Source organism: Gnatocerus cornutus, chromosome 2 (genome assembly GCF_029298725.1).
Source record: "Gnatocerus cornutus isolate USDA-ARS CGAHR chromosome 2, icGnaCorn1.1, whole genome shotgun sequence".
In the NCBI taxonomy this organism is placed as follows: Eukaryota; Metazoa; Arthropoda; class Insecta; order Coleoptera; family Tenebrionidae; genus Gnatocerus; species Gnatocerus cornutus.
The window spans coordinates 16362121-16388769 of record NC_142234.1 but is presented as its reverse complement, the minus strand read 5'-3'; the positions used below and the strand labels follow the sequence as shown (position 1 = coordinate 16388769).

At 35.0% G+C, this 26649-nt stretch overlaps 3 protein-coding genes and 2 non-coding genes across 7 annotated transcripts in view; 1 reads left to right on the top strand and 4 right to left on the bottom strand.

Annotated features, from left to right (window-relative positions):
- Positions 1-147: 147 nt before the first annotated feature.
- LOC148179533 (uncharacterized) lies at positions 148-1458 on the top strand. Its single transcript, XM_088031162.1, has 3 exons — positions 148-845; positions 891-1149; positions 1199-1458. Exons 1-3 carry the CDS (start codon positions 355-357, stop codon positions 1388-1390), a joined length of 942 nt encoding a protein of 313 aa, XP_087887288.1. The 5' UTR covers positions 148-354; the 3' UTR covers positions 1391-1458.
- zf30C (zinc finger protein 30C) lies at positions 1356-3573 on the bottom strand. Its single transcript, XM_088031160.1, has 5 exons — positions 3108-3573; positions 2891-3058; positions 2319-2844; positions 2061-2273; positions 1356-2015 (listed from the first exon to the last, which is right to left on the bottom strand). Exons 1-5 carry the CDS (start codon positions 3348-3350, stop codon positions 1456-1458), a joined length of 1710 nt encoding a protein of 569 aa, XP_087887286.1. The 5' UTR covers positions 3351-3573; the 3' UTR covers positions 1356-1455.
- A 71-nt stretch (positions 3574-3644) lies between these two features.
- LOC148179528 (uncharacterized) overlaps positions 3645-26649 on the bottom strand; it is an 82911-nt gene continuing 59906 nt past the window's right edge. For 2 of the 3 annotated variants that reach the window (XM_088030432.1, XM_088030433.1), the window contains exons 2-5: positions 6265-6633; positions 5739-6210; positions 4656-4715; positions 3645-4603 (exon numbers count right to left, since the gene is read on the bottom strand). In XM_088030432.1, the coding sequence (XP_087886558.1) occupies positions 4413-4603; positions 4656-4715; positions 5739-6210; positions 6265-6633 (1092 nt within the window). In that variant the 3' untranslated portion in view covers positions 3645-4412. Of the gene's footprint in view, positions 4604-4655; positions 4716-5738; positions 6211-6264; positions 6634-20955; positions 21049-26649 lie in introns of those variants that run through there. The other variant, XM_088030435.1, reaches the window with a different exon arrangement.
- TRNAG-GCC (transfer RNA glycine (anticodon GCC)) lies at positions 6694-6764 on the bottom strand. Its single transcript has one exon. It is a non-coding gene; the product is annotated as a tRNA-Gly (tRNA).
- On the bottom strand, positions 7995-8065 carry TRNAG-GCC (transfer RNA glycine (anticodon GCC)). Its single transcript has one exon. It is a non-coding gene; the product is annotated as a tRNA-Gly (tRNA).

The window sequence follows — 26649 nt, the reverse complement described above, 5'->3', positions numbered from 1 at the left end:
TCACATTCAAGACTACGAGTGTTTCTGCGTGTGCGATTAGCCTCGTTATGAAATATGGAAAAACTAGTACCGCTTTTTAATTGTTGCGTAAAATGAAACATGTAACCCACTTTTAGAATTTTATTGAATCGTTTTTTCGTGTTATAAAATTGGAGCTACTATCAAATTACCCTGTGATCTCCAATGTCAAAGTGACAGTTGTTACAAATACAAATTCAGAAAAAAGTGTTGCAAATGCTCAAGAAAAACTAAGAATCAAATTGGTGACCTTGTTATTTGTAGCGAAGAATGTGATTTTTGAATTAAATTCTGTTTTTTCGTGACTGATGATATAACTCCTTTGTGCTTCCGAAAATGAATCCCATATATGATTATATTCAGGTAAACCGCGTTTTGGCGAAAATTGAAAAGGCTCATGGCTCGCAAGCCACGAATTTGGCTTTAGACGATTACGATTTAATTAAATTTCCACCGTCGTTAGTCAGTTGTATTCAGCTCTCGTCGTTAAATCTCGGCCATAATAAGCTCACAGAATTGCCAAAGTGTTTAGGACAGTTAAAAAATCTACAAAATTTATCTTTAGAGCATAATAACTTTGAACGTTTTCCCGAAGTTCTCAAGGATTTAACAGAGCTGACAACGTTAAATGTCAGTCATAATCCAATCAAGGATCTAACGAGCGATATTGGGATTTTAACTGCTTTGGAAACGTTGTGGTGCAATTGCTGTGGTCTTACATCTCTTCCTGAAGAAATAGGGAAGTTAACGAAACTCGAGACTTTAGGAGCTAGACATAATCAGATTACAAAGTTACCAGATGGAATTTGTAATTTAACTCAGCTGAGGTAAGACAGTGGAGGAGTTAAATGAGTTACAGAATTTTGTTTTAGATGGCTGACTTTGGAGGACAATCAGCTCAACACCGTTCCTAAAGACTTTCATAAACTACAATCACTACTTCATTTAAACTTTACAGAAAACAAATTTCATTACATACCGTCAACTATTTCTGAATTAAAACAACTGAAGTATCTTCATCTTAGGTTCAATGAGTTTTTTTCAGTACCAGAAACTGTCCTGAACTCAATGACAGGCGTTAAAATCAATCTCTTACATAATCCTTTGGCCTCCACTACTGATATAGATACAGTAACATTTTTATTTTCCCCTGGGAAATAAACTAATTTCATCTTTTTAGATGTTCCCTAATGTTATCACCACCCACAAAGAATTAGAAGAAGAAACATCAGCCGAATCCGACTCTAGCTCTGACTGGGAGAACAGTTTGTCTAGTTCAGATTTAAATGACCCAGGCTCAGAATCAGAGAGTGATGACGAGGATATTCTCGTTGAGATTCCCAAGTTGTCGAAATTTCTTGTAACCTTTTAATTATTATTTTACCTGGAAGTATTACGAGTTATTTATTTTTTGACAATAAAATTTGTTTGTTTAATTTAGTCTGGTTGGGGTTGTTTCTGTGTCTTATACGCCCAAGCTCCGCATTCGTTTGCGTGGCTGCTCCTATGCTTGATGAGGTTCCCGATGCAGGAAAACCGAGAACCACAACCTTCACAAAGATGTGGTTTGATCCCCGTATGCATACTGCTATGAGTGATCAAACTTTCTCGATACGCAAACGCTTTGGGGCAGTATAAACAAGCGAAGGGTTTCTCCCCCGTGTGTCTTCGTTCATGAATCTTCAACTGTCCTTTCCAGTGAAAGCTTTTGGCACAAAACTTGCACAAGAGCTTCTTCTCAGGATCGTGGACTCTCATGTGGTTGTTTCTTGTGTAAATACTCGAGAATTGTTTCTTGCAAATGCTGCATTCGTAGAAAGGACCTTTATCACAGTTTCTCTCTTCATGAGCTTTGAGATACGACTTTTGTTTGAACTGCTTGCCACATTTCTCGCAGATGTAGATGTAGGCTTTCCTACCAAGACCCTTATGGAAGACTTTTTGGTGTGAGCGTAAGGAGTCGCGATTGGCGAAGATTTTTTCACACTCGTGACAAGCTGTAAAAATATGTAACTAAAAGAAGGAGCAGAAAAACGTCTTACTGAGAATATCAGCGTGGTTTGATTGTTGGTGAATTAAACTCTCCTCTTTGGTGTAGAACGTCATTTTGCAACAACTGCACTTGTGCAAAGGAATCCCCGGTTGGTCACCTTTGGTCGGAATGCTATTCTCGTGGTTTTTCACGTGTTTGTAGAACCAACGGATGTTTGTGTATCTTTTCCCGCAGTATTTGCAATCACCGTAACCAGTTTTGGCTGGAAATACATTAGTAATTCTCGCTTTCCTTGAAAGAAACTCACCAAAGTCGTTCTCCTCCATGAACTTCGCGATGATGTTGTCATAGTCTGGATCTCTCTTATATTTCTTCCTTGATTTGTCCTCCGGGCGACTCTCTTCTTCCTCTTCTTCAGAAGACTCCATTCCGTTGTCTTCCTCACTGGATTCCAGTGCTTTTATCCCTTCTGGCTTAGTCTCTGGTTCTGGATGCTTTGGTTGCTCTGAATACTCCTCTTTAATTCCATTGTTAATTTCAGTCTTTAAATTCTCGAGTTCTTTTTGAACTTCTTTGTCTTGTTCGCGTGTCTTCAGTCTTGAATTAGAAGGAGTGTTGATCCTAACTTTGATTTTAGTAGAAGGATGCTTCACTCTGTGCGTGGTCAGTGGAACTAATCCGCATGTATCTGCGTGTGTCTTCCGATGTTTTATTAAGTTTCCGACGCAGCTGAAGGAGTTTCCACAATTTTCGCACTGATATGGTTTGATCCCTGTGTGTAAAGTACTGTGGGTGATGAGGCTTTGCCTGTGGCAAAATCCTTTGTTGCAGACCTACAAAAATGTGTAATTTCGGTACGATTCTTTATCCTAATTGTACTTCACAGATGTAGGCTTTGTCCTGAGTATGAATCCTCTCATGGACTTTTAGTTGCCCAGCGGTGAAAAACAATTTGGCACAAAATCTACACATGAAACTTCTTATGCCGTTGTGTCGCAGCATGTGGTTGTAGAGGGAACCCGCGGACATGAGTTCTTGGCCACAAACCTACAAATTCGTTAGAAAAAATGCGAAATCGTTTTTTTTTTCACTTTACTTTGCATTTAAACTGTTTGATGGTCCCACATTTTGAATTTATGTGTTGTGTTAGCTCATTTTTAGTTTTATACTGTTTTCCACACACGCTGCACATAAAACTGTTGGTTTTATGATTTTTGTGTGTTTCTTCAATGTGAGCAAGATACTCGTTTATTGTTTCAAACTGTGAAGCGCAGAATTTACATTTTTGAATTTTTGCGTGGGCTGCGCTGTCCGTGTTGGGTGAAGAGTCTTCTTGCATTTTTTTAAATAAAACTTCTTAAAAAACACTAATTAAAACCCGTTCGGACTGGTATTATTTCCCAACTGAGCGAATTTGATAGTTTCATTGTGAAAAAAAGTGCGCTTGTTCTAAATTTAAATTTGAAATGTTTCTACACTTTTGCACATAACGATGCATTTGTTTACACTACACTGCAAAATAATGCACACGAACAGATGCCATGTTAGTGTATTTAGTAGGATGGGCTTGGGTGTTTTGGTGTCGTTGAGTTGGCAGCCATGTTTGGCGGTTGATTCGAATGAAACAAGGCAGTGGTAAAAATAAACTTGTATTAAAAGTAAATTATACAAAATTAAAAAAGAAAACAATTTCTACCTAAAATATTGTGTACTCTAGTTGCTCTCTCTATTCATATAAATAACATGAAGTACAAAGTAATGTTAATAAAATTTGTGTTTCATCTATAATACTTATGATAACGATATAAATACGCTAGATATGCATTGTAGCGAATAATTACAATCTACTTACAAATATTGGAATTACTTGACTAGTTTCTAGTCAGTTTTATTCTTATTTTTATGTACATAATTTAACGTACATATTTGGTAACTTCATATACTGAATATTGTATACGACATATTCGAACAAAAATAGAACATTAAAAAAAATCACAACACTGGGTAAAAACAGATGGCAATGTTAAAGAAAATTTATCTAACAATTATCAGTAGTGCCTCACTTATAAACAACATTATAAATAACAATAATTATTTCACAACCAAAGTTTGAAAGAATTAAAAAAAATGGAAATTTGTTATATAATCTATAGTACGACGTTAAGCGTGGATGGAAAGTGTTTAAGATAAATCACAAATTTGCAATACACAATTATTACATTATTTCATCTAAATATATACTGGAGAAGGCCTCTAAATTCACAAAAGGCATTGGTGGTGAAGATGAGGTAAACGCGGATTTAACAAAATGTACGTACGTTTTCATATGTAATTGAGATCGCTCATCAAGAGAAAAATAGAGAGGAATGTGATGATAAATTAAGTTCATGTTTAAATTATTTTATTTGGATGTTTTCGGAAGGTGTCGCTTCATATGAAGGGCAAGATGGTCTGATCTGGCAAACGATCGTTCACAAACGGCACATTTGAATGGTTTTGCACCAGTGTGTTTTCTGTAATGGCGGGTTAGTTCGTCGGATCTTGCGAATCTCCATTCGCATTCTGGCCACTGGCACTGGTATGGTTTTTCACCTGAAAGTCAAAGTGTGAATTATTTCAATTTGGGTGAGATAGTCATTATTACCTGTGTGAATTCTTTGATGTGCTTTCAGATGTGAGCTCTTTGTGTAGACCTTCGTACACCCTGAAAAAAAGAAATATTCACTTTAGAATTATGCAAAAAAATTAGAAACGCGACATGCCGAATATTTTATTTATTTTTGATTTGTAAATTTTTTAAATGTGTCCATTATACTTTTTGAATTCTTTTTTTTTCTACTATTTACTATTTGGCTTTTTTATTAACTGTGTCAAATTACAAGACTGTATAACATAAGAAACAAATTTTAGAAAATTTATTTTGAAAACGAACCAAAAATTTCCAACATTTTTATTGAACCCTCCAGTTCTCGTAGTTTCAGTGCAATAGCAACGAAATGTGCCAAGGTTACAAATTTTGGTCTTCTTATTAACTGTACCAAATTATAAAATTATAAAGCAAAAAAGACGAATTTTAGAAATTCTAATTTTTAAGAAAAGCCAAAAAAATTAGAAAACATTTTATTTAAGTCTGTGGTTCTGTAAATTGGGGAGATCTGGAGAGATCACAGTTTTGGCTTTCTTACTGATTGTGTCAAATTGCAATAGTTTAAATTTTCGGAATGGAAAAAGTGCAAATAAGGAAAACAATCGGCTCTGAATTCAAATCCATTTACACTTGAAAGCAGGAACACTTCTTCGTCTCTACTTAATTCTATTCACATAATGAGAGCTTAATAAACACGTGGATGAAAAATATACCCACAATTTCAATTATGTATTTTACTTATACATGCAAGTAAAAGTTGATTTTATTCATGAAGTTGTTTCGTTTTACATTTACTAAATAACCAAAGAAAACAACATGCGATTTTTGAAGAAAACGTCAATTATCATATTTCGTGGTACACACATTTATGATGTTTACCCTGTAGTCTGCAACCAATTTTCATAAGCAAATAAATTCAATAGGCACCGAGCCACCCACACACATTGTTCAACAATTGAACGTATAATTTGCACAAACAAATAACTGCAAACTCCTCATTTGCATGACGCGGTATTCAGAGTAAATATAATCTTTAAAACCTAACATTAAACGAATGCCATTCTGCTTGTATGTACTTACCCATGAAATCGCAATGATGTATCCTTCTTTTTTCCAATTCTGGGTTATTTCGTCTATTATATTTTGCCGTGGAAGAAGTGATTCTATTAATGGTTGGTTGAGGAGTTTGTTGCTGACATCCGGGGGCAGGATATGGCGGTGGAGGTGTCCGTCTTGGGAGCGTCCCTCCAGGAGAACCCGGCTCAGAACTTGGAGGAGTTAAAGGAGATACGTACATTAGCCTAGATATAGGAGGATAGAGAGCGTTTCCTGGCGCAGGACTCGGCGCCACTGCGTTATTGTATTTATACTGGGGATGCGTATTGTTGTTATTGTTGTTGTTATTATTATTATTGTTGTTGTGGGGGTGGTGAAGCTGCTGTTGTGGTTGGTGATAGTGAGGGGTTTGTTGCGGACTCGTCGGCTGTTGTTGATTATAAGGACTTGTGGGAGTCCCCATTAAATGGAGGGTGGGAGTCGACTGCTGAAGTACCTATTTCAAACAGAATTTACTTTCTCATCCACAAACCACAAGAAGCGGTATTACCTTTTCGGTCTTAATTTCTAAAGGTGAGAGTAAAGGGGACGGCGTTGGGGGGCAATTGGCAGTTAAGTCGTCCACAGCTTCTAATTTAACATGACCAGGACTAACTCCTAACATATTTGCATTTTCTGGGTCTATGTTTTGTATGCTACTAGCTATGTCTTCCCAGAGGGGTGGCCGAAGAAAAACGTCATCGTCTGTTCCGGGGAGACTTCGCATGGAGACGTAACTCATCGTGGGTTGGTGACGATTGTGGGCAGGCTCGAAAAAATCATCAATTTGAGATGCCGAGTCTCTTCGAGGTTTGTCTAGTTCTTCTTCAAGGCGACGTTCCCACTCCTGCTTGCACAGGAATGTGTCCAGATCACTAGTCTGAAAAAAAAGGATTCCATGAAAATAATAAATCCACTAACTTTAGAGCAAAATTTTGGCTGCATCGGCCGGGAATCGAACCCGGGCCGCCCGCGTGGCAGGCGAGCATTCTACCACTGAACCACCGATGCTGTTGAAAGTACCATAATCAGTCTATGGTACGCTGATGGATCATGACCTTTTTTCTGTTCAGTTGTATACTGGACACAAATTTTTAGTGCGTTCATAGCTTTGAATTTTTAAATGGTCCAAAAATTGCCATTATGGCAGTCCAGACCACCAAAAAATTGGGAATAAAAGCGCTAATAAACAAGTCGTCAGCTTAAGTTTGTAAGTAATTTTGAATTTTTTTGACGGAGATCGATAAATCTTCATTCTTATCAAATCTGAGATTTGAAAACTTGTAGACTGAAAATAAAATGTTTCTCAATTTTGAAATAATAACACATAAAAGAATCGGGGAAAATCAAGAATCGTACGGTAAACCTTTTTGTTTTCGTTTTTTCAAAACCTAAAACGAATTTTCCCCAAAACTGCAACTTAACAACTTAAGCCTATGAAGTGGTAAAAAATGTTTTAATCGGTCAGTTTAACAATAATCGTGGTCAGAGAAACAAGCATTTTACAGTGCCGCATTGTTCAAATTTGGATTATTTTGAGTTATTTTTTTTTATTCTTTGCACTTCATTCGGGTTTACCCTGTATATCAGCCTTCTGAGTTAATTTCGGGAAAATTTGAATGTCGTTCCCCACGAAACGTCGCCACAAAATTAATGATAATTTCGAGATTTCTTGTATTGTTTTGTCATTCATCATTTCAGGTGAGAACACTTGCAAATGTTGGCCAAGCATGCAAGATAAAATGTTCACCAAACTCAGCAGGAAGTAACAGACACGACTTTCCCCTTGTTATAATTATCATACAATATGCCAGGAGGTGCTGCTCTCCCGTTGAGAAGTCTTGTGTTTTGATACATATGAATACGTCAGGACATATTATTACATTCATATAATTGATTTTTGAGCATTGTGACGACTGTCAAATTTATCAACAATAAAATCGATTGTTTATTATCTTAGATATGACAATCTTATGCTGATTTCAAAATCTGAGTTCAGATCGGCAAATCGGCTGCAGAGTTTTATTTTGCTGCCTTCAGTAATGTATGTTCTTTACAAGTAGGTTTTATAAGTGTTAATTAATTCTACTACGGACTAATAAGAAACTTGAAGTCACGGTGTTTAGGGTCTGTAAGCGTTCAAATATTCGATCTCTAAAAAAAAATAATATGATGCCTACCTAATTTGATTTGTTACTACTTTCATGATTGTTTTGTCTTTTTTATTTAAAAAAAACAGTTTGCATCGGCCGGGAATCGAACCCGGGCCGCCCGCGTGGCAGGCGAGCATTCTACCACTGAACCACCGATGCTTATATGCAATAAAATTAGTCAGCACTGATTTTGCGATTGGCGACCTTATTTTGCGTATTATCAGTGGCATTGAATTTAAAATAAAAAAAAATGTTTAATTTAAATATGCTTACATAAATTTCACGTTCATTTCAAGTTAATTTAGATCTACCGGTCGTCTTTCCTTATTTCGATCAAGTCGATTTAAAATTTATTGATAAAATGGAAACAGATCAGTAAAAAATGCCATATTTCTGTTTTTTTTCCGAAATTGACAAATTAAAACAAATTTATTCACAAAATGGGTTTAAATCTTTACAGTGGCAACATGTTTTGATCAGTTGATTAATAGTAGTTATAAATAGATCCTGATTCTTGCTCCATGGTCATCAAAAAAATTTGATTATGAAACCAAAAGTCAAGCTTTCGCTATTTCTGATCAAAAAACTTAAAAAACTGTAGGAGAAGAACATTAAAATATCTTAAAAGCCACCAAAACTCGAAAATATTCCTATCAAAGTTTGAATCTAAATTCGTCTAGACTTTTGTTCATAGAATTTTGTACAGGATTGAATCATGTGAATCATACTTTAATGTCATTATGACTGATGTTTTAATTTTTTAAGTTGATTTTTCGTGGCGAAAATAAAGGCAATTTTTTTAGGTTCTTTATTGCACAATTGTGAATTTTAGCTTTTATAAATTCTACGTAAGCTTCTTATTTTCTCAAATTTAGCTTTAAATTTTCAGATTCTTGAAATAAAAAAATAAAAGATTTAGCATTTAGGAAAATACATTTTTGAGACTCTGAAAACAAGATCACTTTCTTGATTAATTAAGTTATTTTACTAGACAGTGGGTGTTTATTAAAAAATCATAATTTCAGTACAAACAGCAAATTGTGGAGGTTGTTCTGCTATCTACTATCTATTATTCACTTTGATTAAAATTAATCGGGTATACACTTCCATCGGACTAATTTTTACGACCTTTGGTTCCCTGGTAGAAATCCAATTAGTTTCCATATGCAGTTGCTGGCATTTCTTTGAACATTAGGAGTTTTTACAATTAGAACGGGTCATAACTTGATTTCCATTAGTTGATTCCCGTAGCTTCGCTGTTGTTGGATAGTTTTTGCAAGCTTCACTCGACTGGTATTGATTTGTATGCAGATCGTATAGCTAAAATAATACCATCTTTAACAATGCTCAGTCGGTCGGCCTATATTCCTAATACCCCTTATTATTTATGGTTGGAATAATCGTATAAATTTACGAGCACCATATTTACAGAGGAAAAACCTTAACCTTCGTTTAATATCGATAGCCAGTTAATCTATGTAAGACATCTGCGTTATAAAGCCTCACATGGAAATGGAACTAATTCTAATTATTTATTACCCATTAACGTCACAGATTATTTACTGCTTCGTATCTCGCAAAGTTCACATCAGTGGCTTACAGCTATTACCTTAAACTCAACACGCGCTACTTTCCTTCTCTTTTCTGTTAATGAGATGGCTTGGAAGAACGTTTTTGGACCAATTCGAGGCCCACAAGTTTGTGGTTTGATGGAATATTTTGATTAGGGGAAAACTCCATTGTAACCAATGACATTATATACCCGCAAAAACATTCAGTCACGTAGGAGCAACTCCTGTTAACAGCAAACATGTTCGCGTATACGTAATTGCGAATTATTTCTGATTCGACCGCTAAAAATAATGACAATAAGAACTTGCAACGCTCGGTATATCCAACATTATTCTTAATACCAGAGCATTAACCATGTTCACAGGATATTAATTTTTATTATCCCGACAGTTCTTGACCTAAATGCTCTGCATATGCCCAGATTAGTCCACGTTTATAATTTATTGGATCGACAAGAGAAATCGATGAGGTAGTATCACTATTATAGATCAATTATTTTTTTGCGGGTTCGAATTACAATTGCGTTACTTTAGACGGATAAAAACATCTTGTGCAACGATTTGTCAGCTGTTAGTTTACACGCAGAAACAACAAAAACGTGTTCGAAAAACGATGATAAATTTACGCATTAATCAACAACACGGAGATGCAACAAAAATACGAGAGGTCATGTCTAGCGTCACAGGTCACATACCATTAAAAGACAAGAAACAACGTTATGATAGAGACTTCAATGCTACATTAGAAGGCGGTCTCGGCAAAGCCTATAAGCATGCAAAAAACGTAAATCTCTGAATGTTCCACTGTGAATTTCAGCTGAAAATCCAACTATGGTTGACCCGTTAGGCAAGATTCCATTCGATGTTTAGTGTATTTCCTGTTCATCTCCAGTTCTCTCATCTCTGGCTCAAACACGTTTCATTCATAACCGCCATTCATGGATGGCAAAGATTACCTTACTCAGAAAGTACAGATAGCCGTTCGGGGAAGCTCCCATTAACATATCAGATGATCTTTTATCAAGATTGGTAACTACAAGTTCTCAGGATTATTCTGTCCTTGAAATGAGACAATTACTGTGGTTTTGTTGGAGGTATCCACACCACACATGCCCTACAAACGCAAATATGCGCACTCCCCAAATTGCAATTACGGTGAATGTACAACACATGAAACGAAACGTGAAAGAATTTAAAAAAAATAATAAGATAAAGTACGTATAGGTTCGGAATAATAAATTTGCAATCGTTCAATGACATCATCCGGTAATATACGAAGCTCAAAGCATCGGATTGAGTTAAGAAGTTCACGACTTGTACGAGACATGTTTAATTCAAAATGTGTCCTGACGATAGATGGCACTGAAACTGGTTGAAATTCCTACGGAATTAAAACGGTCGATGCAATAAAATATTTGTGCGGGTTAAAGAACTAGAAGATTTTTCACTATAATTACCACTGAATTCATTACAGATGCAGGTATTTCAGGCAGGACTAATTATAACACGATAAAAAATAAACTTTTATTCGTTTCTTTATAAATTTAGCAGTTGTGTATAATGTGAAAGCATGTTATGTCATTGTGATTAACTGTAGTCTCCTTTCCAAGCTTTTATTGTGTCGAGCTTTAAACCGGATATTGGAAAATTGTGAGCACGCTATCACAGTTGGATGAATGCGTAAACGAATGAAATTCAATTAAACCAGACACTGAGCTAAATTAATAATCCTTTGTGAACGTAAACAACGAAATCTATTAGTCATAATTTCAGTGTCGAAACGGCAAACTCATTGTTCTATATTTACGCAAATTACAGTTATTTGAATAAATAACTCAAGTGAGAGCGGTATTCTATAATTTACTCTCCAACTGATTTCAGGTTTTGTTTGCAACCAAAACTTTTAATTATTGTTAAGCGCTGAAATTTCGTCTAGTTGGTAGGTACAACCTGGCGTGGGAGGAAACAATAAATAAGCAAAAACTACCTGAGTTTATTAATTATTTGAGCATCGTGTGCGGTTGTCACTGTGAATCTGTCTTTGTCAAGAAGAAAACTACCGCAGATGCGTTATCGTTACAATCTGTTCTTTTTATAGTGAAATTTGACACTATTTAATGATAGTAATTTTTAATTTTCTAATTCTGGGTGTTTTGTTAAACCTTCGTTTTCGGACATTAGGATTATCTTAAATTTATTTGTGCTAATCTTGTAGTGGATATTTCAATGTCGAGTTCGAATAAATTATGGGCAATTTTTTACAATTGTTTTGTCCTTTTTTTCATGATCATTGGAGGTCACCTAAATAAATTGTTACAGAATGACAACACTTCTGGATATGTTTATTATGAAATTATGATATAAAAAAAAAAGTTTAAGAGAAGTGGGCCACAGACAAAATACATAGGCTGATTTATTGAGATTTTAAAGAAGTTTTTCAATTTCTAGTAATAAAATGCTTATTTTATATAAGAAATCACATTTTTAAAACAAAATTATCCACTTAAAAACATTATGGGCTAGTCTATATTTGTTAGTGAATCAAATTCGCCTTTATTTAGTTATATCATAAGCTTATTTGTAATCTGTAAGTAAAATCTTCATGCCTGAAAAAAATGGAAATTTGATATGTTTAATTTGAAGATATAAAACGTGCAGCAATGCAGGGATTTGGAGAACTGATAAATTTGATAAATTTGATAAAAGTTAAAAAAAAAGTCAGCAGTGTGCTTCTGAAACCCGAATACCTGACAGAAAATTGAGAATTTTATATGTTTAAATTAAGATCGGTAAAACTGATAAATTAAACTGAAATTGAGATTGATGTGCAAATTAAAAAATGGTCGAAATTGTATCCATAAAAAAATGCAATTTTGAGCAGCTTGAAAATTTAAAATTAAGATTTCAGGTTGGAAATTTGAGGGACAGGGAAAATAGGAATCTACAAAATTGAAAAATTGGCGAGGAAAGAAATTGATACTAGTTACCGACACTTTAAAACACTAAAAAGTGAGAATCTGAAGGAACTGAATCAAATAATTTGGTAAAGATAAAGAATCAAAATTAAAGAATAAATTAACTTCGTCAAACTTGATAAAACAAATCGAAATTGTCGAGGAAAGAACAGAAATACGATGTACACAAGTTATGGCTTGTTCGTGTCTTCACAAAAGAACGATGCAAATTTGAGAAAATTGCCTACAAATGCACGGTGAATCGGTAATAGAAATATGATCTGCAAAGTTGTGTGATTGCTGAAATCGTGAAACCTTTCACGAGTTGACAAATGGAATGCCAATTGAGGTTAAAACAGCAATTATTATAATTACATATAGTAAAATAAAAGTGTCTCCTTCCATAAAAAGAGCCAATCTTGAATTTACAGTCAGACATTGGCGTGACAATAACTTAGACAACAATAAATCTATCGGAAAGATCAACAAAAAGCATAACCAATATGTTCTCATATTCCTCCCGTACATGTTAGGTTTGTTTCACTTAATTAAGTGATAAATCACCAAGCGCCAACTTGGGTGGCACAATATTTTTGTCATTTCGACAATTATTTATGTAAATTTTAACAAGTTGCCTGTACTGTAATTAACTGTGCATGGAATATTAATTGTTAACCAATAATTGGTTGTGTTGTTCTCTCCTCTCGAGAAACATGATGTCGTGATGTCATTTTTCCAATTTATAATCGCCGGGGCTGTACAATCGTACAATTTTCATTAAAAAAAATGACATAAAATGTTTTGTAATGTACTACCCTGATGTCCCACGAATCCCACTGTAATTATTTCAGATAAATTAATGGAATATCGCTTACAGCTTTTAATTTTAACACTGCTATAAAGTGCGGTAGTTATGGGCAATAAATTGGTATTTTTCTTCCTAAACAGCGCAGTATTGGCTTGGGCAACATTATATGTTACGTTAGTGTTCAATTTACCATGTTTCCGATAAAGATTGTTTAAAAAAATGACCAAGTCGGCACCGTACACAGAAGTGCGTCTTTAATTTCCAATTAATATTATTAATGGCAATTTGGTAGCTTCTGTCATTACCAAGGTATGTGACTACTATTCGAGATTACTATCGACCTAAGAAATCAGTATGTTGACCTCTGGGTAAGAGCAATTAACACAGAGCCCACCGGGACGCTGTCCACACAGACACACACACATAGAGAAGCGAGCCAAGGGGCATTCAGGTAAGGCCACCGTTGAAAGATATTAATTACTAGGGTGCTGAACGTCCACAACTGTATCTATTAACGGCTATCATTTATAACTAATGCGCAGTTGGTTCACTAAGATCTGATTTCCTCGGCTGGAATTAGAAGAGAACCGATAAACATAATTCAAATTGAGCTGAAGAAGTGAATAATGAAAACGCTGAAAAATGTGGTCATTTATCATCTATTTCATTTTTCTTTCGGGCAGGAACGGACTTGACCGTTAAATTGGAAACAGGCAAATTCTTAAGGATTTTGTTTCCATAAAAATTAATAAATTAAAAAAAAAAAGAGAAATTGCTGAATTTATTTAACCAAAATATGTATTACACGACTGCAACTACTATGCACTAATAAATCTGAGACAATTATTCATTCTCGGACTATTTGACCTTTTTGAAAGCTTTTGATTCTAAGAATGCATCATATTCTTTCGATTCCGCATCCTCTTAGCGCTATGAATTGAGAACTATTCGAATACTGCAAATTCTCAACATACTTTACGTTATGCAGAATATTTAAATGCTTTGAATTTTTCAAATTACTTGGAATTTTTAGAATCTCATATCCTGATCCTACAAATTTCTCAGATCTTTGGTTATCTTCACATTTTTTTGCTTAAATTCTCCAGATCTTTCCGATTCTTTAAGCTCTTTAAGTCCTTCAAATTTAATTTCTTGAGTCCTCCAAATCCCTCATATTCTTTCAAAGCAGATATTTCAGTCTTTGGATTTTTTTATTTTGCATAATCTTTGATTCTTTCGTTTTATTGGATTACCAAGACTTTCATTTCTCTTGAACTTTCCAGATTTTCAGCTTTTTTCAGTAATCTGTTTCGGACAGTTTTAAGCTTTCATTTCTAAATTTTGATATTATTATCGACTAAATTCTTAAACTAAAAGCCTAAAGAGATGAGACTTAAGGAAAATTTTGATATCCATCAACTAAGAACTAAGATCTGAGAATAAAAGTTTGATTTCAGTTTTTACTAAGCTTTAAGCTCTAAGTTTTTATGCATATAATCCATTACCATTTTTTAGTCAAAAACGTCATTTCTACAGAAAAAAACTCGTAAATTTTGTATTTTTCAAAATTTACCGTGTTTGGAATTAGCATTTTTGTAATTTATTGTTTATTTGAATTTTTATATCCTTCCGACATTTTACATTATTTTTTGATTGATTTGATAAGAAAGCATCATCCAGAATTGGAAATTCGAATAGCTCTCGCCATTAAAATTGAAATATAAGAACAATTTATAACGAAAGTAACTAACAATGGAGCTACTTTTCTATTTTCCATGTCTGGCAGATGCAAATCTGATTTGAAAAGAGTTAATGGCAGGTATGCAATCAGAGTAAAAATTTTTACCCCACGTACCACCTACCACGTTTATAACTTGAGAGACCATTTACGGACAAGTATATTAAAAGCTTCACTGATTTGAAATGTGTCGATTAAGCTTCTCGTGCACATTTTTCAACAGGAGTCTGCTAGACGAATATAAATGTAACCATTGCTAATGCAAAACACAAAACTAGATAAATCAAAAGCCGCCTGAAATTGATATTCTTAATTCTGTTGCCAAGATCGTTTGACATTCCGCTAAATAACGTGAAAACAACAGTTATCCCACCATTGTTTTTTGAAATGAATTTATGAGTCGTTTAGCGTTTTAACATGAGTGTAGATTTATTTAAACGGTCCATATTTATTTTTCATTAGAACAAATGGAATCGTAGGTGTATTTTCATTGTGTGGGCTGCCGCTGGCATCGTTGAAGCTGTGTAATTTTTAAAGAGTATTTATATCATAAGCTCATTGATTGATTGAACAATCCAGTTTATTTTGTCTGACACAGTGGCTTCCGTTGTATATTCAGCTACCTCCAACACACAAATAAATAACGAGGAAATATAAATTATAATTAAGACACTCCATCATTCTCTCCCTGGATGTCCATATGTGGAAAAAGATCCTAGCATGATTCGGCTTCCATCTTTTATGAAAGTTGGCGCGTTGCTTGGTCAGACCCACTGCCAGTTATAAATCAAAGCGATCTTATCTATCATCGTAATCTTTTTAATTACCTTAATGGATTAAAATATGAAGCGGTGGTATTAGATATCGATGTTCAGCTTTGAAAGCGGCGGAATAATTTCAGCTTGTTAGAAGTTGCTAGCAGGAAGAGCAACATTAAATGTACAGTAATTCACATGTAGTTGCGCATGTATAATTAAATATTTCTATTGGATAGAGCTAGTAGCGTGGTTGTGGATTGAGGAAGCGTTGTGTCAGAGGGCATTAGAGTCGCCACGCACCATCGACGGTACTTGCAGTCACGCGGACTTCGAGCGACCCCTGGGGATCACCCGTCATACACTCGCATACTTGTTGATAAAACATCACGGATCTCATCAACTAACATATTATTTCAACTCTTTAATTTTCGTCGATTTTACAACACTTCAATCGCTCGCAACATTCGAACGTGTACTTCTCTTCCATGCGTTTCAAGCAGGAGTTGAGGCAATCGCAGCAGCAGTTGCAACTGTAGATAAAGCAGCGCAGGATAAGCAAGCAGGGACTAAGGTAGTACCAGAGGAGGCGCATCCAACTGTCGCAGTCGCAGTTGAATTTTCCGGCGTTGGTTTTACACTCTGAAAATTACGCGTAACAGTTTGATTTTTCAGATTTCACAAACCGATGGCTCTCGGTCCTAAATGATAGTGATTCTGATCCAAATCCTCCTTAGTCGAAATAATATCATCGAAGGAATCAACTGCAGGCTCAATTACTTGAATCCCGTACTTGGCCAAAACGTATTTGGACTGTGTTAACGGAATTTGGATCTCTTTGCTGCTTTCACTTTCCATGTCAAAAATGACGCCCAAGGGATCTCGATTGATCCACCCTGACGGTTTATGCAGTTACATAAAAAACACAACTACCTTCTTATCGCCCCTGGGCTATTATGAAATTATCAAGTTAGAGGGGTTACATCCACGCTAGGTGTTTGAACACACAGACAAGGCTAATGCGCTACACGCGTGCTGTAATTTGGTAATGGGGTTGTCGGTGAACCACCACCGGCTTTTAGGGGAAGAGTTATGACCTCATTACAGTAATTGCTTGCGGTTGCCTCGGGGGAAACTCGGCGTGTTGCTGTCACCCCGTTATTATTGCAAATTGATATTTTCGCACCGTGTTGATTTTGTTGCGACATTTATGAATTATTAAAGATTTTTTTTTTCCACACAAGATAACGGAGAGTAAACGCTTGAGATGATGGAAAATGAACCACAGTACAGGAAGCAATGAATTGTCAGATTACACCAATATTCATTAATTTCCATAGAATAAACTTTTGGTCGTGATTTATGCTCGGTAGATACCAGTTATTTGAAACCCAATATACAGGTCGTTAAATAATGTCACTTTAACGGACATTATTTTTAACATTGGTGATACGCCATTTGTCAAGGGCCGCAAGTTCTTCCGGGTGGTTGGTGCTTTGGATATCTTTGGCACGCAATGCCTCAAGCTGATTTATCACTAACCAGAGGCATTCCGTTTGCGTTCTTCCAACTTGAAGTTGATTGCGTAAACAAATAAGTGTAGATGCAATAAAGAAATAACACGTTTGTTCGTCGTGCACAATCCGTAACGGTCATAAAAATGTTTGCTTCAATGAGATATTAATTTATGATAATAATTAATTGCAAAATATTTGCAACTTCATTGGCAACGGCTTCGACATTTCGAGAGATTGATGCGCCCTTGGCTCGTAATGAGAACTGTCACGTAAACTGCTGGCAAGTACCGCTGTGCTTCTTCTATGGCAAATAAATATGCCAATATTAATAATTCATATGGAAATGTAGGTTCATTTCGAAGGATTTCAGTGTACTGTTACGCATAAAATTCTGTAGGGAATCTTAGGAATCTAATGAGTCAATTTGTTATAACTATACTTCAGGGAGTCACAAGATTTTAATTTATTTGTAATTTAACTTTATGTGTTTCTATTTATCCGCGGATTTACATAAGTATGGAACATAAAGGGAGAACATTCCGATACGATCGTATTTATTGATTGGAAGAGAAATAAGATCGGAGATAAGTGTGTGGGTGGAGGAAAAGATTTATCTTCGAACTAGTTATAATTTCCGGTTTTTTATTTATTTCCAATCTTACCGGAATATCTAAAATCATTAATATTCGACCTAAAACCTAGGCATCAGTACTCAGTAAATTTCCACTTTGAAGAAAAGCAGTTGTTAAGTTCAAAAAACGCCAGAGGGTTAAAATTGTTTACTTTGGTAATTGCCGGAAACAATGAGTAAAGTTTGCTCAATCGATACTTAATTAAGCAATTAATTAACACGTCTACGTGACACGTTAATTTATCCGTTATGACATTTATTCAGAATCACTATGTAAATGGTGAGGACCATTTTTGGCTTTTGCGCTGTGTCAGCATTGTTCTTTGATCTGTCGGGTGCAGTGTGAGCCGATAAGCTTCTGTCTGGTATCTCGATAACGCTAGAAAGCTGTCAGATTTGCATTGGTAAAGTTTGATTTATGATAGACGAGATTTATTTTAGATCTGTGAAATTAAACAGATGTTTAATGCCCCGTCCTTGGTAGTAGAACGACGGATTTGTGTGACAAAGCAATTGGAGCGTCTTTTGAAGTCTTAATACAAGAAATTTTCACATAATAATTTGTAAATATAATTTAAACAGTTTAGCGCCTTCACCATGCCGGTCGGCTTACAGTCCAAATTAACACCTGTTTCGTGGGAATCGTGGTTGGATTGTTTAAACACCACTCTAGAATCTTTAGATTTCGGTTCAGTTTTAACACTTATGTGTGATTTATTCCTTCCGTAAAAGGTAACAAGTATACGGAACCGCATTTCTCGCCGGCCATTACATAAATGCTTGCGAAAGATTCTCTAATGTAAACGTCATCTGTGGAAAAATGCAAATTAATGGTGTCCTTAGGGCCGAAGACCGATCTCGACCGGAGATAAACTGAATCATCCATTAATTAAAATTGCGACGGCATTGTCGGACTCGAACGGGTGCAAGTCAATTATTATCAGCACAAAATATGAAGCTTCGTGCCAAACTAAAATGACGTATTTCCTGTGCAAATGGTTCGCGGTATTTAGAGACGGTTCTAGAAACATGTTCGGAATGAAATTCAGAACGCTTGTGTGAAGCCACACGCAAACCTGCAATCTGAATCTGTCTGAAGCGCAAATGAATGCCACTTTAATGAAATTAAAATTCATTTATTCCGGAACATTATCTGTCTGGAGAACGAAATTCTAAGAAGGATGCATTAGCTAATTAATTGAAACCATCGCGCACACTTTCAAGAGGACAACTAAGGTGCTCACGGGTTAAAAGCGACTTTTTTTCGTGCTTGCAATTATCGCGCTCCAATGTGTAACTAAATAAAATATATAGACTTACAAGGAACATAATTAATTAGCTACAACCTCTACTTACTATTATTCTATAGAGGAAGCTTCGGAGCAAAAACTTTAGAACAATCATAAATTACTAAGTGCGTCAGTATAACCTCTAATTATTTAGCAAAAGCTTTTGTAATGCCACCAAGCACTAAAATATGGAAAGTAATGCTACAGTAATAACAATTTTATAACTAGCAATTTTGCTAAATTAGCAAGTCCAGTAGCAACACTACCTACTTGTTTTATGCACTTTTAATGTCTAATTTTATATACTACTGTTTTTTTCTCTTTTAGTGACAATAATAGGATATTTATTGTATAATTATCTGCAGTAACAGTAAATGTTGGATTAGCGGATATTAGGAAATATTTAAATTTTAGTTCTTGGCTAAATTATATTGTCTATTACTCGACACTAAAAAGCAATAGAAAGGTACAGTTCAAAACATTTATTGCTACCAGGTGCTAAATGCTAATTGTCTTCATTTTTGAGAAAGAGAACTGGCAAAATAAAATAAAGTCAAAGGGCGACACTAAATGTGCTAGTTTATAGAGGAAGGTGACCAACTTCAGGATTTTCAAAAGAAAAAAAAAAGAAACAGCAAAATCACGATAGAGTCAGCAACATTCGGCGCTGAGAAGTGGCAATGGAGTTTTGTAAATACCATTGATAAGTCGTTTTCCCACCGCCAAGAAAGTAAAGATAACAATTACCAATTTCCTAACATTGTAAAGGTTAGTAATACATCGATCATTGATCGTAAATAAAGCAATTTAGCCCAGAAATGTCAAACCAACAACTCGTCAAAACCACGATTTTCTTAATTTATTAGTTAACAGTTAATTAGGATTGAGTTGATTAATTTTTGTGGCGAATTCTAAAAGTATGGAGTCCAAGAGATAAATTTGAGAAAATTTTAGTTTTGGGATAGATCCAAAATTCTCGATATTTTGCATTAAAATTGCAGTTCTCGTATTTTTAACTTGACTTGTTGGTTTACTGTGTCAAATTCCAAGATTATGGCGATATACAAATTAAAAAAAAATTACAAAACAATTTAAAATTTGGATTAAAATCTGTAACTTTGGTGGCTGTAATGTTACAAAAATAAGTTTCTCCTCATTGACTTGCGTATTGACTTGCAAAAGTAGAACTTATTAGTTTACTGTGCCAAATCACAAAATTGTAAATCGAAAGAGGCTAATTTGAGAAATTTGAATTTTTGTAAAAACAACAATTGACATTTTTTGTATTCATGTTTTTAATTTTTTATTTAATCATTACCTTTTACTTGTTAATCAATTGTGCCAAATTCCAAAATTATAGAACATATTTTACGTTCACAGCAATGCGATTTGCAAATTTTACCTCTGACTTCTTTATGACTGTGCCAAACTACAAAATTATAGAGCGGAAGAGACAAATGTATTGGAAAGGTAATTAAATGCGCTTTCCAGCGAACTATAGACCGCATCGTTAGGGTCAGTAATTCCGAAGACATTAAAAAAAATTTTTGAAAACACTTTTTTTACGAAAATCTAGTCTTTTGCTCGCTTTCGCGGCTCCCGCGACCTATCAACTCCCCTTTTTCTCAACATCATATTTTTTTAGGGCTAGTTCTTCAGTACGTAATATCTAACACGTGCTTTGGTCACGCCACAACCGGAAAATAAAATATTATAACACAGATAGAAGAGGCACTAAAAGTGCGTGGACGCGTATCGCGTCGCGTGCGTGCGTGACTAGAATTACCATATTTATTAAGAGTGGCCGTCATCTACTGGACCTGTTCGCTGATTGATGTTGCAACTAATTTAATTTAGGGTTGTCACAATGGGATCAAGGAAAAGCCGAATCCACTCCGTCTAACAAGGAATTTTCTTCCATGTTTTTTCGTCATCGATCGCACAGATTGGTTACCTGCAACAGAAAAAGATGGATCAGTTCCACCGGAAAATGCGGCCTTTACAAACGAGATGTTTTAATGAGTGTGTAGTAAACTGTTCGATTTACAGCGGAATAAATGTAAAACATGGAACGTGGTTTGATTAAAATTCATGATTCTCATTAACTGTTCGTCAAAATTGATATTCCTCGAGCTCATTTCGTCAAATATCTACAACAAAATAAATCACTTTACAGCTATAATGTGGAGAACTACAAGAATTTTACTTTCAAATCCTTATCTTTCTTTAAAAGCAATATGATGATGAAGCTAGTGGACTTTTATTGAGAATGATTAGTGTGATATTTGAAATGCTCAACAGTATGGGAAACAGGTTAAGTTCTCGATACTGAATAATTTATTCCTTCTAGAATTTGTAATAAAGCAAATCGACATCGTTGTAATCTGTCATGAATATCCACAAATTAAATTTTAGAAATGCTGTATTAATTGCCTGATATTTATCTTTGAAGCTACTAGCTGAGCGACTGAAAACTTAGATTGGTTATTGAATTTAAGTAGGATAGGGATATAAATTCCAATCAAAGCACTTTCTTTTTGAATAATAGACCGCTATTATTGTCAATAATTGAAAACATATTGAAGAAATGTGGCAAGCTAATACAAAGTAATCTATTTCGGAGTGATCCTGCGAAAGTCAAATAATTTTGTGGTCTCTGTCGGTGATGAAAAAACGTGTAAATAATGTTCATGTGATCCTCGTTATTAAGTCCTTTCCTATCTCGAGCTTAGTTCACAAAGAAGAAAGCAAGAAATATGTATTGAGGAGCCGCTATAAAGAATACGTGATTATGGTCATTACATGAGCTTAACTTTAGTTACATGCGCATGTATGTCCGACACTGTTACATTCCAGAGTGTCTGACACCTCGGTATATCCGTATTTGTAATAATATTATGGTGTTTTAACGGTTAAATGCACTTTAAAAATAATCAAACTTGTATACGACTACATGCATTCTCGGCGGATCTGTTGATTTTATTAGATTGCGTACATGTTTATCTGAAATACCAATAAATTGCAATTAAACAAAACTTTTTTGTTGCATTCAGTCAGTCGATGGATTAAATCGTTTAGAACCGATTATTTGATTTACATTGAAATGTTACAGCATTTTCTTCGTGGACTGTTATTAACTTCAGACCACATACTGTGCCCCAAAAACAACTCATTCAAACAAAGAAACTGACCATTTAGATAATGACCGGTTTCTTATTTTCACGTCCGTCACGACTGTTGCTAAGTTTTCGCTTCCTCTTATTATAATAAATGAAAACTCATTTATTTCTAGACCGGTGCAGAATGTTGCAAAAAATGAAATTTATTTATGGCACCGAAATTTACCGGGACGGGAAATTAGCATTTCAATTAAACTGCCTGTTGGACGTTATTACTGAAACTAATGCATCTTCTTTTTACTGGTATACATTACAGTTTTATGGTACAATAAGTATTTAAATGTGCTAGGAGAGGTTAAGCATATGCAAATATAAATAAAGTCAACCCACTCGATCGCCATTGCACTAATTGGCGGTATACACAGCACAAGTAATCAAAACATACACGTGTGGGACATGATGCTTAAAGCATGGCGAGCACTATTAAAATCAAATGAAATAACGATGAATCATTCCCATTGTGCCATCTATGCCCCGCCGAGGTGTAAATTGTTCGAGAAAAACATATTTTAATTAGTAGTAACAATAATTTCTCTCGGGGTTATGCGTAGGCAGTATTGTTTTTCAATCGGCCCGCGACCAATTATTGTTTCGATAAAAATTCAGTACCTATAAATCACACGTTTCTTTTGTAGAGAGAGGCGCGAGAAAGCTTCAGCTTTTTATATCGACGATAAATTAAAAGAAGGTCAAAATATTTCGTGTTTAACTAAAATAAATTGGAAACGGCCTTCGATGTTTCTTCCTGACATGCGATAATTAGTTGTTATATTTTTTAATTGTAAAAGTGAAATTGACAAGGTAAAACATTTGATGACGAGCTATATAAAGAAAGTTGCTATTAAATTTAGAGCACTTATTAAAAGGCAATTAGCACGTGCTTTGAAAAGATAAATCCGAGTCATGGAGTTCCATGCACTGCTTTTATTTGCCGAACAACAGGTATTGAGAACCGCAAATTTTAGTCATAATAACATTAACTACAGTGTAAAATCTATGGATTTTCAAAATTAAATAAAAAACAAGGGACAAAACCTCATTTTTCTATCTATCGTAATTTTGGAGAAAATTCGCCGTTTGACAACTACCAGAAATTTCAATTGCTTCTAATTCTGTTATTTGTTGACGTGCACAAAAAATTAGCACAGTTTTGGATTCTGCGTAAAATTCTGCGTAATTTGAGTACCAATATCTTAAGTTTGTTTTTGGGAACATTTTTTAAGAGTTTTTTCAGGGCGAAAACAACGTTAGATGCACCAATCGAAAGAGCAGCTCGAGGTCTATTAAGTGGCCAAATCTCAAATCGGCAAACTAAATAGTTTCTATATAACTTTCAAATTTGAGATAAGCAAGACAAAAAAGCAACAAATTTTCGATGGCGAAAACCGCATCTTTCTATCTGTCGTTCTTCACCAATATTCACCGGGATAGATTTGCATAGAGCTAATTACAATCTTCATCTCAAATCGGCAAACTAAATAGTTTCTATATAACTTTCAAATTCGAGATAAGCAAGACAAAAAAGCAACAAATTTGCGATGGCAAAAACCGCATCTTTCTATCTGTCGTTCTTCACCAATATTCACCGAGATAGATTTACATAGAGCTAATTACAATCTTCATCTTCTATCTAATCTGCCTAGTTAAATTAACCGACAAATCATGGCAGTGTATCGTTTGACAAATCCGATGATGAAGCAAGACTTTTTTATCCCCAAATATGCAAATAACCCCCATTATCCACTGGTGGCAATCGTAAATCTCTGCATTTCTCGTGTTAATACCAAATCATAAAAAATCGCGCTTGATGCAAAAAACTTCCAGCAAACATATAATTATATTTTGAAAAATAAGCTCCTAACTACCATGTAAGGAAGGTGTGTATCATGAAAGTCCTCTTCCGTAACCTACTTGCACATCAACTACATATATTTTCCTTATAGCTCTTATATTTTATAAGCTAGCCCGGGGATAGTGATTCATTGATAATAAACCCATCCACTTGCAGTCCCATTCATGCATTCTTTTCTAATTTTATAAGAACAACTTGTTATTTAAATCTGCGTATTAGTAAGCAAGTGACTAATACCCGCGCAGTTTAGGTCAAGTGTGGATAATTTATAATTTAACCAAAGAAATTAATGGTAATTGTTTAAATCAATATCTGGCTCGTGCAAAGCGCAGAAGCAACCAATATGGCGTCTTTGCGCAAGGGAAAAGCTGCGAAAGCTCCCCACACTTGCGCGAGCTTTTATCGAATTTCAATTTATTGTACAAACGAAACAAATTCACCAATCGCAAAGCTGGATTGAATAATTGGAGTGAGGTGGTGTAGACCAATGGCTTTATCAGTACACTAACCTTTCTTTGGGTACTCATCCATTACCCGTTTCAAAAGTATTGTTTCTGATTGTTGCTTTCGGTATTATAATGAAAGGTTTGAGCATAAAGGGTGTTACACAATCCTATGTGATTACAACAATAGGTTAAATATCTCCAGGCGTCAACACAGCGTAGGTGTTAAAATATACAATTGTTAAATTCTAAGAACGAGCTTGACCCAAAGCTCGCCGTTTAATCAATACCAGACTTGACATAATTTTCCGTAATCATTCATAAATCTCCCCAAGATAGCTCGGAATTCTCATCTTTCTTTTTCTCTCTTCAGACCGCGATTTGCGTTGCCCCCAGTTATGGGTCAGAGTGTTATTTCGTAAGTACACAGTTCAGATTAATTTATTTGATGGCGCGATGATGTTGCATCGGGAACCGAGATTTCACGGATTAATTATTTGTTTGTCGCAGTTGGATGAAATTAAAAACGGTTATTTCTCTATGCGAATGTCGGAAATAGATATTTATCGATATTTAATATAAACTCATGCCGAGACTCTTTTTGAGTCCTGTTATTTCGGTACTCACTCTTGTCAAAGGAAAAATAAATTGTTTGTCGTCTTCTGTGGCTATTAAGTATGCAAATTCACAAACAAATCGTTTGATGGACGATAATTGAGTAATCCATTGGGTATTTGTGTATCCATTCAATTATTTTACCATGATTTATGTACGTTGGATTAATATACTTCCCATCTTTATTATTAATAATAATGCGATACGGTTATTTAGAATGTTGGCTTGTTTACCTTCATTTTTATTATTTATAGAGATTTAAAGAGCTGACATTTGATATTTATTGTGTATTGAATTCTAATCTTATGAATGATGCATGCATTTTTTTTTAACTCTTCTATACCATTCGTCATAAGTTGCTGTTTACCATTTATATTAACCAGAATAGTTTGTCAAATTGTGAAAGCCAAACAAACGATTGCGCGACAAGAAAAATTTTCAATATTGCATGTATCTTCTGAGCCGAGCAAGAACAAGAACGCCCAGAGAAGTTTAATTTATAGCACCTTCCCCGTTGGTATTAAACACTAAATAATCTTGTTATTCAATTACAGAGTGTTATAACTGCTGTCGGTGTTCCATTAGAAAGACATAAATAAGTCGTAAAATTGTGGGATTTTTACATTGATTTCAACGAGATCAAGCTTTAACAAAAGCGACGTCGGTGACAAATTATTGAGTTTATAAAGTTATAACTTAATCTCCGGCCATTCGAAGATAACGTGAACGAAATGAGAATCTTGATACATCTCGGCAACTTATGAATAATTTCGCGCAGATGTATTACCCAATTATAATTCTCCTGGAGAGTCGAAGATGGTGTCCCATCTCCTAACAATCAGATTAGAGTTAATGCCACTTAAGATCGTTTTTCAGAAGCATCCATTGAGGAAGGTCGTTTATCTGATCAGTCTGGATTACTGGTTCTTTGATAAATTTTAATAAAGTACCAGGTGTTGTCTACGGTCCGATCGGGGTGGTTGGGCGAAATCATGATGGTGAAGATAGGATGAAAATGTCGCAAAGAAAGGCAGGTTATTATAGGTACGTGTTGTGTATGTCACTGATAAGTAACGTGATCTAGATTGGATCTATACGACATATATGGTCGGTAATAAAGAAAGGACTTTCTAAAACAAAGTAAAACACCTACAATTGATTAGACCGGTGGAGGAGAAAACGGTACAAATATGTGGTTTTTTAATGGCATCAGGAAAATATTATCTAATGAATAAAAACGGCGAAGAGAGCAAGCAACTGAAAACCCGATCTAAAGGTTTCAAAATGAAATTCAAAGAAGATTGGAGCGTTTCGTGTCGATCTCACGATCGCGAAAGAACATTATGACAATTCTATGCTAATTACCCGAGCTAAACCAAGTCAACTATGGG

Excerpts from the sequence above, each read along its gene's own strand:
- zf30C (XM_088031160.1), bottom strand. The coding sequence starts at position 3,350 with ATGCAAGAAGACTCTTCACCCAACACGGACAGCGCAGCCCACGCAAAA. Across the intron at positions 3,059-3,107 it reads TCAAACAGTTTAAATGCAAA|GTTTGTGGCCAAGAACTCAT; the intron begins GTAAAGTGAAAA and ends ACGAATTTGTAG. Across the intron at positions 2,845-2,890 it reads ACAAAGCCTACATCTGTGAA|GTCTGCAACAAAGGATTTTG; the intron begins GTACAATTAGGA and ends ACATTTTTGTAG.
- LOC148179533 (XM_088031162.1), top strand. The coding sequence starts at position 355 with ATGAATCCCATATATGATTATATTCAGGTAAACCGCGTTTTGGCGAAA. Across the intron at positions 846-890 it reads TGTAATTTAACTCAGCTGAG|ATGGCTGACTTTGGAGGACA; the intron begins GTAAGACAGTGG and ends ATTTTGTTTTAG. Across the intron at positions 1,150-1,198 it reads CCACTACTGATATAGATACA|ATGTTCCCTAATGTTATCAC; the intron begins GTAACATTTTTA and ends TCATCTTTTTAG.